Source organism: Budorcas taxicolor, chromosome 18, assembly GCF_023091745.1.
Source record: "Budorcas taxicolor isolate Tak-1 chromosome 18, Takin1.1, whole genome shotgun sequence".
Classification (NCBI taxonomy): Eukaryota; Metazoa; Chordata; class Mammalia; order Artiodactyla; family Bovidae; genus Budorcas; species Budorcas taxicolor.
Genome location: NC_068927.1, coordinates 56243212 through 56256673, shown reverse-complemented (window position 1 = coordinate 56256673; position 13462 = coordinate 56243212). Strand labels below are relative to the sequence as shown.

General features: G+C 46.6%; 1 protein-coding gene across 1 annotated transcript; it reads right to left on the bottom strand.

Annotated features, from left to right (window-relative positions):
- Positions 1–5713: 5713 nt before the first annotated feature.
- ZNF114 (zinc finger protein 114) lies at positions 5714–9613 on the bottom strand. The gene is made up of 2 exons (XM_052656818.1): positions 9442–9613; positions 5714–6948 (listed from the first exon to the last, which is right to left on the bottom strand). Exons 1-2 carry the CDS (start codon positions 9611–9613, stop codon positions 5714–5716), a joined length of 1407 nt encoding a protein of 468 aa, XP_052512778.1.
- Positions 9614–13462: the final 3849 nt, after the last annotated feature.

Here is a 13462-nt window from a genome sequence, read left to right as displayed (position 1 = left end):
TACTGACTAGTGGGGGAAGAATGGGGGAAAGATGTCAGGGTTGGCGTGAGCTGTGACCATAGGAAATAAAGGCCAGAGTCTGACTTTTACCCCAGCCTGGTTATGAGTGTATTTGTGTGTGTGAGAGAAAGCTTGAGACATGGCTGTCTCTTCTACCTCTGACCCAGGGGGAAATGTTTGAGCCTGTTCCTATTCCCTAACTGTTCATTCATTCACTTTTTTTTTTTTGAGACTTCCACATTTCAGGCTCTACTGAGAACTGGGAATTGTATCAGTCAGTCAGGATAGGCTGGGTTATGTTGCAGTAACAAGCAACCCCAGAATCTCTGAGGGGTACCTTTAAAAATTTCAAGGTTCTATTGGAATTCTCCATGTCTCAAGAGAGAGGGCTGAAAGCAGCATGTCAACCTTGCTTTCTCAAAACTGCACAAGGAAGAAAAAAAAATCCAAATTGCCTCTCAGGTCTTTAATTAGTGCTAATCAAAACATAATCAAGAATATAATTAGTGACAACAGGAAGAAAGTCTGAAAGAAAAATAAGGGACCCAGCACACATTTGTTCTCATGAATGCAGTTCAACACACAGCCTTTATAACAATGCTTTAAGAACAGGACTTCCCTGGTGGTGCAGTGGATAAGAATCCGCCTGCCAGTGCAGGGGACACGGGTTCGATCCCTGGCCTGAGACGATTCCACATGCTTGCCAGGGAATTAAGCTCGTTCGCCACAACTACCGGAGCCTGAGCACCCTAGAGCCTATGCTCCGAAACAAGGGAAGCCACTATAATGAGAAGCTGTGCACCACACTGAAGAGTAGACCCCGCTCGTGGCAACTGGAGAAAGTCTGTGCAAAGCAACAAAGACTCCAGCGCAGCAAATAAAGAAATAAGTAAAATTTAAAAAAACCAAAAACATTAAGCAAATATTTTAAAATTTAAAACAGAACAATCTTTGAAATCACTTCCTGTGGAGGTGACTCACGCTTGTGTGTCGGGGCTGCCGGCAGGGGTCGCCACCTTCCACTCAGCCATTCTGGAAGTTCAGTCCTAGGACTGTAATTTTAGCTCAAATGTGGGCTCACTAGTTTTGTTTGTAAAATAATTAACCCACTGGAGAGTTGGAATTTAATTTCCCATCATGCATATGAGGAGAGAAAAGGTCTATCTATGATCTGACGAGAAAGCTTACCCGTGTTTATGCAGTTTACAGGGAGGATGTTAACAGCAGGGCAGCACATGTTCAAGACAACCCATCAGGCCGAAAGCCTTCTAGTCACTGAAACTGACCACAGTTGCTAGTTTGGGGCATCCTAGAAAACACTTTTGTTGAAGTCACTTCTGGGTGATATTCATAAGAAACAGGAGATGTTGAATTATTAATTTTCACAGTCTACTGCTCAGGACAGAGTTAATGTTTTTGGTAAAAAAATTCCTTCACACATTATCAAACCAGATCCTTTGAATTAATGTTATAATGGGAAATCCCATCTCTCCCATCTCTTTTTTCCATTGATTTGACAAACATCTGCTGAGTATTAACTACGTGCCAGGGGTTTCCCAGGTGGCTTAGTGGTAAAGAATCTGCTTGCAAGGCAGGAGACATGCGTTTGATCCCTGGGTCGGGAAGATCCCCTGGAGGAAGAAATGGCAACTCACTCCAGTATTCTTACCTGGAAAGTTCCATGGACAGAGGAGCCTGGTGGGCTACCGAGTCCATGGGGTCAGTCACAGAGCAGACACAGCAAGCGAGCACGCATGCACGACTCTACCACACATGGTGCTAGGCTCTGGGGATGTAACAGTGAATAAGAAATTTTAAAACTGGCATTTCAGGGACGTCCCTGGTGGTCTAGTGGTTAGGACTCTACTCCCAATGTGGGGGGCCCACTCTTGCCTTCTCTTGCTGGGGCATGGGGGACGCTGGGGGTAGACCCTACACTCCGAAACTAAGTTCGCATGCCGCAACTAAAGATCCCGTGTGTCACAGGTAAGACCTGGCTGTAGCCAAATACATTTCTAAAAAAAAAACACACAAAACTTGCGATCAACTCCGTTTCAGATAATTTCTTCGTCCAAAGCAAACGTTCTCGGTCTCCTGGCTTTTGTCTTAGTAGGACTCCGCCGCCAGGTGGCGCCCGTACCTCGCCGTGAGTGGGTTCTGCTCTGTTCTGACTCAGCCCAAGCCACTGGGATTTCTTTGAAGTACCGCTTGCCCTAGGCTTCCCTGGTGGCTCAGAGGATAAAGCGTCTGCCTGCAATTCAGGAGACCCAGGTTCGATCCCTGGGCTGGGAAGATCCCCTGGAGAAGGAAATGGCAGTGCAATGCAGGAGACCCTGGAGAAGGAAATGGCAACCCACTCCGGTCGCAAAGAGTTGGACAGGACTGAGTGACTTCACTTCACTGGTGTTCCAATGGTTAAGAATCCGTGCTTCTACTGCAGAGGGCACAGGTTTGATACGCGGTCAGGGAATTAAGATCTCGAATGCTGCACAGTGTAGTCAAAAAATAAAGTTATATAAATACATAGCAATAGCAGTTACAGAAACCCTGAACTTGACGATGAAAACACTGGTAGCTTTGAAACTCAAAACACATCACTTAACATTAACCATTTTCTTAACTTCTGTGCTTTAGTTTTCTTATTCATGAAAAAAAAATGTTAAAAGTGTTTATGAGAGGAGTGGTGGTACATAATAAACAGGATAAGACCCTGATCTTGGGAGATTGAAGGCAGGAGGAGGAGATGACAGAGGATGAGATGGCCGGATGGCATCACCGACTCAATGGACATGAGTTTGGGTGAACTCCGGGAGTTGGTGATGGACAGGGAGGCCTGGCGTGCTGCGGTTCATGGGGTCGCAAAGAGTTGGACAGGACTGAGCGACTGAACTGAACTATATGCAAATATAAGCTCATGGTAAGAAGCACATAAACTTTCACCCTTACTATATGAAGAAACAAAATGATCACTGTCGTAGAAGATGGTTAAACATAGACTAGAAAGAAAACTCACCTTTAATAAAGAAAACGTCCAATTTCTTATGTATCTAATTAACATGTTTCCAAATACATTAAACAAGAATTGACAAAAGTGCCAAGACTTTGAGAATCTATGTTTAGAGTAGCATTATTTTATTTTAATTTTTGAAAATAATTTTTTTGGTTTTGGCTGTGCTGGGTCTTTGTTGCTGTGAGGGCGTTTCCCTACTTGCGGCACACGGGCTCCTCACCGAAGTGGCTTCTCTTGTTGTGCAGCGTGGGCCCAGGGCACTGGGGCTTCAGCAGTTGCGCCCCCCAGGGTCTAGAGCACAGGCTCAGTAGCTGGGGTGCACGGGCTCAGTTGTTCCATGGCCTGTGGGATCATCCAGGTTCAGGGATTGAACCTGTATCTCCTGCATTTGCAGGCCGATTCTTAACCACTGAACCACCAGCGAAACCCCAGATATTTTATTATGAACTTGCTCGGTGAGTAAAAATGCTGTTAGTAAGCGAGTCTAAAACACTCTTAAGAAGCTTGACCATTCAAATCCTGACGAGCCCACCCAACACCAAAGAAATGTACAGCCATCTTGAATCACATGAGGAATTACAAAAAATTGGTCACATATTAACTTTATCATTCTAACTCTGAGTTATAAAACCTTCCCCAGAACTGCCCAGCAGTCCAGTGGTTAAGACTCTATGCTTCCACTGCAGGGGGCCTGGAGGGTTTTTTGGCTGCAGCATGTGGGATCTGAGGTCCCCAACCAGGCCAGGTATGGAACGCATGCCCCCTGAATTGGAAGTGCAGAGCCTTCCAGCTGAATCGTTGGGGATGTTCTGGGTCAGGAGTTCAATCCCTGATTGGGGAACTAAGATCCTGCAACAGGTGTGGCACAGCCAAAAACAAAATAAAAATAATAGCTTCTACTTAAAAAACAAACAAATAACAAAACTCCCTTGAAATGCTTCTTAACCAAATTAGGGATTTGCTTAATGGAATAATTCTAGATATGCAGTCTACTGCAGCCAGGAACATCCCCAAATATGCCATTCAAATACAAAAGTGAGAAATTGTGTATTTATATTTGAGGGTCGTGTTACTGGGACCATGATCTTCATTTCAATGATCCTCAAGCTGCATGAGCTAACTCAGGGAATATCATCACATTTCCAGACCGCAAGAAAGGAAAGAGAAACAGGGGACCTGGTTAAGAGAGAGTGAAGAACATTCTCTCCTTTCCAACAGCCCTCCAGGAATCCAAACCACCTCCCTCCTTACTGGCAGTAAGCTCCATTCACCATCAGATATGAGAAAATCTGAGAAAGGCATTTCTTTTTTTTTTTTTTGCTGCATGGCATGTGGTATCTTAGCTCCCTGACCAGGAGTCAAACCCTTTCAGCAGAAGTGCAGTCTTAACCACGGGACTACCAGGAAAGTTCTGAGAAATGCTTTTAAGAACATTCCACAGGGACTTGCCTGGGGGTCCCATGGTTAAGACTCATGCTTCCACTGAAGGGGGCGTGGGTTCGACTCCTGGTCAGGGAATTAAAACCTAACAGACAATGTTAAAAGAAATCCAACTGTGCTAACTCTGGAAAAAAAATCTATCTCCCTTTAGTAAAGAAGATGAGAAGAATGTGGTCAGGCAGTGACAGAACTGGTCCCATCACAAGACCAAAATGAAAGTCAAGACAAGTATCTCCTATCAGGACCACAAAGATCACATACTCTGACCATAATGCAGTCAAATCAATGGACAGAAATGGCATCACGGAGCACAGTAAACTCCAGTCTAAATTCAATGTAGCTCAAACAGGGATTTACACGGGTGCAGTGATGCATCAGTGAAATGTTATGAAGCTCCTACAACTCAAAACTCACGTGGCAGATCCGAAAGGGTCCGTAGAGGGGTAGTCAGCATTCTTGTGGGATTTTATTAGAAATGGTGGCAAATACCGAATTTTGGTTCCAATGGAAGGAGACATGGATACGCTAGCGATCGGGACATCTACCCTGTTTCTCTTCTACTATGAGGGGCCTCCCCGGTGGCTCAGTGGAAAAGAATCTGCCTGCGATGCAGGAGATGCAGGTTCGATCCCTGGGTTGGGAAGGTCCCCTCGAGAAGGAAATGGCAACCTCTTCCAGTAGTCTGGCCTGAATAATTCCATGGACAGAGGAGCCTGGAGGGCTACAGTCCACGGGGTCGCAAAGAGTCAGACACAACTGAGCTTAAGACTCATTTGTGCCCTGCAAGTCAAGAAGGGAAATAAAGGCTTTCTCAAATCTATTACTGATGAGAGGGTCTCTCTCCAGGGTTTAGTCTCATGTGCAAAGTGAGGAATGAGTATGTAAGGTTTTCCCTACATTCCTTAATCCCATGATGCCTCTGCAGTGTGAGTTTTATTTTTTATTTTTTTAGCCCTGTGACATGGCATGTGGGATATTAGCTGCCCCACCAGGGATCAAACCTCTGCAGTGGAAGGGTGGTGTCTTACCCATTGTACTGCCAGGAAGTCCTGCAGTGTGTTTTTACAGGAACTGTACCTTTGAGACAACAGAGGGCTTTCCCATATTCCCTTTAAAAAATTAAAAGTGTGAAATCTTACATTTCCGAAGATCTGAGAGTTCAGATGTTTCCATCTTTGTTCATTCACTGAGCTCCCTTCCACCATGTTGTCCTTCTGCACGCAGTACTTTGAGAAAATAAATGAAGGCTTCTCCCCATTCCTTTCATCCGCAGACCTTCTTCAGATGGGCTTTAAGACTTGAATAATTAGTGTAGCTTTTCCCACATTTCTGACATTTATAGGGTTTCTCTCCAGTGTGAATCCTAATATGTCCCTTAAAATTTGAGGACCTATGGAAGGTTTTCCCACATTCCTGACATTTATAGGGTTTCTCTCCAGTGTGAATCCTAATATGTCCCTTAAAATTTGAGGACCTAGTGAAGGTTTTCCCACATTCCTGACATTTATAGAGTTTCTCTCCAGTGTGAATCCTAATATGTTCCTTAAGCTTTGAGGACCTGTTGAAACGTTTCCCACATTCCGGACATTCAAAGGTCTTCAGGTGGTGATTTCTCAAATGTTTATTAAGGTGTAAGATATATCTGAAGGTTTCCCCACAATTCTCACATGCGTAGGGCTTCTCTCCCATGTGAATTTTCATGTGTTTCTTAAGGGACGACTGATACATGAAGCCCTTCCCACAGTCCCTGCACTTATAGCTTTTCCCCCCCATCGAAGTTCTCCTGTGCGAATTGGAAGTCGGAACGGGGACAAGTGTCTTCCCACTTTGATTATTCTCATTATTTGTCTCTGCCTCATTGGGTTGTGTCTGCCCGGCAGGGAGAGAGTTATTTAAGAAGGTGTTTTCACACTGATGAGAATGACGAGGTTTCTCTTTCATGGGCATCCCTCGTGTCCTAAGGGAGATGTCTCCCTCTAAGGCTTTCCCACGTGGACTGTATTCGCGGATGCTCACGCCCATGTACATTTCAGCCTGCAAATGAAGCAGGTCATTCTGATGATCCATCTGTGCCTTTGATTTCAGCTCTGTCTGAGTTCTTGCACGTGGAATCCATGGCATTTCCTGCCACTTGACTCGGTCATCTTCATTGTTCGTATAGATTTTTTGATTACTGGGTAAGAGGAGAATTTGTTTCAAAATGTCTGAGTTACGTCTTGGGTTATGTTTCCTGGTGGAATCTCCGTGTGATGGCACAATCTTCTGGCCAGGGTTAGAGACGTCCCTCGTCTCGGGATATTCCCAGAATCCAGCGGGAGAGGCATCTTTCTCGTGGGCGGCTGCAACTTGCTTCAGTGTTCGCATCCAGTCTTCTCTGAGATCGGAGAGTCGGGAACTGCTGCTCGCCAGGTGTGCTATGTTGACTCCCTGAAATGTCCTTTTAGCAAGGCTGTTCTGCTGAGGGGTCGAGTCTTTGGTTTGATGTCGAATCACCCAATCTGAAATGAAGCGGTGCAAAAGTCAGGTCTTTGCGGAAAGGAAGGGTGGGCTGGAGAAACCAGGCGAATGCCCGTGGATCTCTTTTCAAATGTTCCCTCTCTAAGGAAAATGGGAGAAGGGAGAGAGCAAGAGGAGGCAGGCAGAGAGGCAGAGATATTGGAATTTGGGATGTATGAGGAGTCTGACTATGGTTAAGATAAGAGGTTCAGTACACACAGCAAGATGCTAAGAAACGGTTCTGTGGTCCAGTGGCCGAGACTTGGCGCTCCCAATGCAGGGGGCCCGGGTTCGATCCCTGGTGAGGGAACTAGATCCCACATGCTGCAACTAAAGATCTCGCCTGCTGCAACTAAGACCTGGTGCAGCCAGATATGCAAATGTGATTCTGTGAGATTGAAGGTACAATCATGAATGCCAAGTGTGAGGGAATTGTGAGGACCTATACCAAGATCACAAGTGTGAGGCTTTGTACCAAGGCCACAGACGCAGAGCCCAGCACAAAGGTTACCTCCGGAACTGACCGAGTCCCATAGCAACCGTTGTCATGAGCCCCATTCCCATCCTTCCTGGCCAGCTCCCTGACCCCATATTAAGTAAAAATGCCTACCTGGGTACTTACTCTATAGGACCCTAACCAATCACCTAATGCCACCTTTCCAGCAGGAATTTTCTTTGTCTTGAGGCTATAAAAATTGGCTGCTGCTGCTGCTACTGCTAAGTCGCTTCAGTCGTGTCCGACTCTGTATGACCCCAGAGACAGCAGCCCACCAGGCTCGCCCGTCCCTGGGATTCTCCAGGCAAGAACACTGGAGTGGGTTGCCATTGCCTTCTCCAACGCATGAAAGTGAAAAGCGAAAGTGCAGTCGCTCAGTCGTGTCCGACTCTTAGCGACCCCATGGACTGCAGCCCACCAGGCTCCTCTGTCCATGGGATCTACCAGGCGAGAGTACTGGAGTGGGGTGCCATTGCCTTCTCCGATAAAAATTGGCTACTAACTCACAAAAAACATCAACACTGTCTGGTCTGCCAGGAGGTCACCTGCTGTGCTCGCAGCACCCTCATTGTCTCTGTTCTTATAAACTCATCCCCTTCTGAAATACTCCGCGTCTGCAAATTCTTTTCCAATCCAACCTCCGACTGCCAGGACAAACTGGACCAAGAGTCTGTTATGGGTTGACTTTGTGATACCCCCCATCACAATGGTGGCACTAGCGGTAAAGAACCCCTTTGCCAATGCAGGAGACTTAAGAGATGAGGGTTCAATCCCTGGGCTGGGGAAAATGCTCCGGAAAAAGAAATGGCAACCCACTCCTGGGAAATTCTTGCCTGGGAAATCTCATGGAAAGAGGAGCCTGGCGGGCTACAGTCCATGGCATCGCACACAACTGGACACGACTTAGGGACTAAACCACCACCACCACAAATCCATGTTGAAACCTCAATCCCACAACAGGATGCTATTTGCAGGTGGGAACCTCGTGAGGCAATTAGGTTTAGATGAGTTCGTGAGGGTGGGATGGGACCCAAAGATGGGGTTACTGTTCTCAAAAGGAGAGGAGGAGACACCAGGGCTCTCTCCCTCTTTGCCATGTGAGAAGGCGGCCGTCTGCAAGCCAGGAAGAGGGCCCTCCCAGGAACTGAATCTGCCGCCATCTTGATCTTGGACTTCTCAGCCTCCAGAATGTGAGAAATAAACAACTGTTGTCTGGGCTACCCGGTGTATGGTATTTTGTTTTTATCAGCCTGGACTAAGGCAGAGGGGGGACAGGTCTTCCTCTAGGCGGGTAGAAAGGAACATCTGAGAAGATGGATGAAACCCACGACACTCTCTATATACCCGAAGACACTCACTATATACCTGAAGAAGCTCATACATTCATGAGCCTCAGCTTTCCTCTTAGATGGAATGAATTAAAAAAAAAAATATATATATGGAGATGAAATTTACACAGTGTAAAATTAGCCAAAGTGTACAGCTCGGCATTTGGCACGGTGTTTACAACCATCACCTCCATCTAGTTTCAAAACTTTCCCCCTGCCCATCCCCCGCCGCCCAAGGAAGCCTCATACTTACTGAGGAATCACTCCTGGGACTTCCCTGGTGGTCCAGTGGTTAAGAATCCGCCTTGCAATGCAGGAGACACAGGTTTGATCCCTGGTGTCCCCTTAGATCCCTAGGAACTAAGATCCTACGTGCTGGGGAGCAACTAAGCCAGGGCGCCACGACTACCGAAGCCCACACGACACGTAAGAGTCAGCGCTCTGCAACCAAAGAACGCAAGATCTGGCATGATGCAATGAAGTTCCTGCGTGCTACAACTAAGACCTCTTGCAGGAAAATAAATAAATATTTTCTTTAAAAAAAAGGAAAGCAAAGGATAGACTTCCGGGGTCACGGGGGAAACTATGTCTGCCACCTGGGGGCAGTGGTTGAGTCTCTGGAGCACAGGAGGGGCCCGTCCATCAGCAAGTGCAGGAAGGGGCCTCCTTACCCACATAGGCCAGGTGACCGCAGGTCTCCAGGGTCACATCTCTGTAGAGCTGCCTCCGTGCAGTGTCCAGCAGGGCCCACTCCTCCTGGGTGAAGTTCACAGCCACGTCTTCCAATGTCAGCGAGTCCTGAACAACACACCCATTTTGGCTCAGTGGGGTATGGACTGTCATCGCGGTGAATCCTGTCCCCTCCCCGTTGTTATTCAGTCACCCAGTCGTGTCTGACCCTTTGCCACCCAATGGACTGCAGCACGCCAGCCTTCCGGGTCCCTCACCATCTCCTGGAGTTTGCCCAGCTTCATGTCCATTGCACTGGTGATGCCATCCAGCCATCTCAACCTTTGATCCCTCCTTCTCCTTCTGCCCTCAATCTCTCCCAGCATCAGGAACTTTTCCAATGAGTCGGCTGTTCATATCAGGACTCCTTAGGGAGTTCAGTTCAGTTCAGTTGCTCAGTAGGGTCTGACTCTCTGACCTCATGGACTGCAGCACGCCAGGCCTCCCTGTCCATCACCAACTCCCAGAGTTTAGTCAAACTCATGTCCATTGAGTCAGTGATGCCATCCAACCATCTCATCCTGTCGTCCCCTTCTCCTCCCGCCTTCAATCTTTCCCAGCATCAGGGTCTTTTCAAATGAGTCAGTTCTTCACATTACATGGCCAAAGTACTGGAGTTTCAGCTTCAGCATCAGTCCCTGCCCTAAGGTATATTAAAACCCAACCCCTCCCCCACCCCACCCCCGGACTTGTGAAACTGACCAGATTTGGAAAGAGGGAAGACGGACACAAGTTAAGGTGAGGTCACAAAAGAGTAGGGAGCGTGCTAATCCACTGACTGGCTGTCTTCACAATAAGGAGATATCTGGACACAGACGCACAAGGGGAAGACACACGTCATCCAGCCATGGGGGATGTACAGACTGCAGGGATGTGTCCACAGGCCAAGGAGAGGCCATCGCAAGCTGTCTATAGATCTGGGTGGTGGTGGTGCTTTAGTTGCTCAGTCGTGTCTGACTCTTTTGTGACCCCACTGTAGCCCACAAGGCTCCTCTGTCCATGGGATTTCCCAGGCAAGAATACTGGAGTGGTTTGCCATTTTCTCCTTCAGGGGATCTTCTCGACACAGGGATCGAACCCATGTCTCCTGCATTGGCAGGTGGGTTCTTTGCCACTGAGCCACGTGGGAAGCCCATCTATAAATTTGCCCCCCTCTAATTTGAAGGCACATCAGGCCCAATTTACCAAAATTTTATAAGCAGACATCCCTTGATCTGGCATTTGCATTCATGAGATTATACTCCAAAAATACCCTGGCGAAAACCCCAAATGGTATATGCACATAATTAGTTAAATGGAAGGTTATATATAACAGTAAAAGAATGGAATATTACTTAGCCATAAAAAAAGAATGAAAAGTTGCCACTTGCAACAACATGGATGGACCTGGAGGGTATTATGCTAAGTGAAATTAGTCAGTCAGAGAAAAACATATACCATTTATCACTTATATGTGAAATCTAAAAACAAAAATCAGGGCTTCCCTGGTAGCTGAACTACGGACGGAGGTTTGTAACACTGTATAGGAGGCTGGGATCAAAAGCATCCCCAAGAAAAAGAAATGCAAAAAGGCAAAATGGTTGTCTGAGGAGGCCTTACAAATAGCTGAGCAAAGAAGAGAAGCAAAAGGCAAAGGAGAAAAGGAAAGATATATCAATCTGAATGCAGAATTCCAGAGAACAGCAAGGAGAGATAAGAAAGCCTCCCTCAGCGATCAATGCAAAGAAATAGAGGAAAACAATAGAATGGGAAAGACTAGAGATCGCTTCAAGAAAATTAGAGATACCAAGGGAACATTTCATGCAAAGATGGGCACAACAAAGGACAGAAATGGTATGGCCCTAACAGAGATATTAAGAAGAGGTGGCAAGAATACACAGAAGAACTACACAAAAAATATCTTAATGACCCAGATAATCAGGATGGTGTGATCACTCACCTAGAGCCAGACATCCTGGAATGTGAAGTCAAGTGGGCCTGAGGAAGCATCACTATAAACAAAGCTAGTGGAGGTGATGGAATTCCAGTTGAGCTGTTTCAAATCCTAAAAGATGATGCTGTGAAAGTGCTTCACTCAATATGTCAGCAAATTTGGATAACTCAGCAGTGGTCACAAGACTGGAAAAGGTCAGTTTTCATTCCAATCCCAAAGAAAGGCAATGCCAAAGAATGTTTAAACTACCACACCATTGTACTCATCTCACACGCTAGCAAAGTAATGCTGAAAATTCTCCAAGCCAGGCTTCAGCAGTACAGTGAACCAAGAACTTCCAGATGTTCAAGCTGGATTTAGAAAAGGCAGAGAAACCAGAGATCAAATTTCCAACATCCATTGGATCATCAAAAAAGCAAGAGAATTCGAGAAAAACATCTACTTCTGAATCACTGACTACGTCAAAGCCTCTGGCTGTGTGGATCACAACAAACTGTGGAAAATTCTTCAAGGGATGGGACTACCAGACCACCTGACCTGCCTCCTGAGAAATCTGTATACAGGTCAAGAAGCAACAGTTAGAACCAGACATGGAACAAGAACAATGGATTGGTTCCAAATTAGGAAAGGAGTACGTCAAAGCTGTATATTTTCACCCTGGTTATTTAACTTATATGCAGAGTACATCATTAGAAATGCTGGACTGGATGAAGCACAAGCTGGAATCAAGATTGCCGGGAGAAATATCAATAACCTTAGATATGCAGATGACACCACACTTATGGCAGTAAGCAAAGAACTAAAGAGCCTCTTGATGAAAGTGAAAGAGGAGAGTGAAAAAGCTGGCTTAAAGCTCAACATTCAGAAAACGAAGATCATGGCATCTGGTCCCATCACTTCATGGCAAATAGATGGGGAAACAGTGGAAACAGTGACAGACTTTTATTTTTTGGGCTCCCAAATCACTGCAGATGGTGATTGCAGCCATGAAATTAAAAGACACTTGCTCCTTGGAAGAAAAGTTATGACCAACCTAGACAGCAGAGACATTACTTTGCCAACAAAGTTCCGTCTAGTGAAGGCTATGGTTTTTTCCAGAAGTCATGTATGGATGTGAGAGTTGGACTATAATGAAAGCTGAGCGCCGAATAATTGATGCTTTTGAAATGTGGTATTGGAGAAGACTCGAGAGTCCCTTGGATTGCAAGGAGATCCAACCAGTCCATCCTAAAGGAAATCAGTCCTGAATATTTAGTGGAAGGACTGATGCAGAGGATGAAACTCCAATACCTTGGCTACTTGATGGGAAGAACTGAGTCATTTGAAAAGACCCTGATGCAGGGAAAGATTGAAGGAGGGAGAAGGGGAAGACAGAGGATGAGATGGTTGGATGGCATCACCAACTCAATGGACATGAGTCTGAGTAAACTCCGGGAATCGGTGATGGACACGGAGGCCTTTCATGCTGCAGTCCATGGGGTCACACAGAGCCGGACAGGACTGAGCGACTGAACTGAACTGAACTGAACTGAAAGATGGTCACAGGACCCAAGAAAAAAGAATGTGCCAATCGGACCCAGCTCAAACCCTGAAGCCCTGTCTCCAGGAGCAGTGAACCCAAGGCGCATCTTTTCAGTTTGACTGTCCCTAGAATTTTGCGGCTCAACCTCAGCACAACAGACAACCCACCCCCACCCACTCCGACACATTTGTGGAGTCAAATAACACGGAGCGAGCAAACGCAGTCCGCGCCAGGGGACCCACAGAGGCGTCCTGCAAGATTGCAGCCCAGGGATGGGAGATCCCTTCTCTCTGGGGCAACGTGAAGGGCGCACTTAAGGGTCCTCGTGGCTTCCCTTTCCTCCGGAGCTGGAAAGAATCCGGCCTTTTGCAGGCAGCTGCTCCCAACTCCTCGGAAGGCCACCCGGCCCCACCCTGGGCGTGGATCCTTGTCCCAACCTGGGAGAATTACCATTTCCCCCGGCAATCGGCTCCTAGACGGGTCTAGACTGCTGGTGGCAAGCGCTCAT

What these genes read in the sequence shown, in the direction of transcription:
- ZNF114 (XM_052656818.1), bottom strand. Translation starts at nt 9,613, where the DNA reads ATGACAGTCCATACCCCACTGAGCCAAAATGGGTGTGTTGTTCAGGAC. An exon ending in CGGTCACCTGGCCTATGTGG is followed by an intron (nt 6,949 to 9,441) that starts GTAAGGAGGCCC and finishes GCTTCATTTCAG; the next exon opens with ATTGGGTGATTCGACATCAA.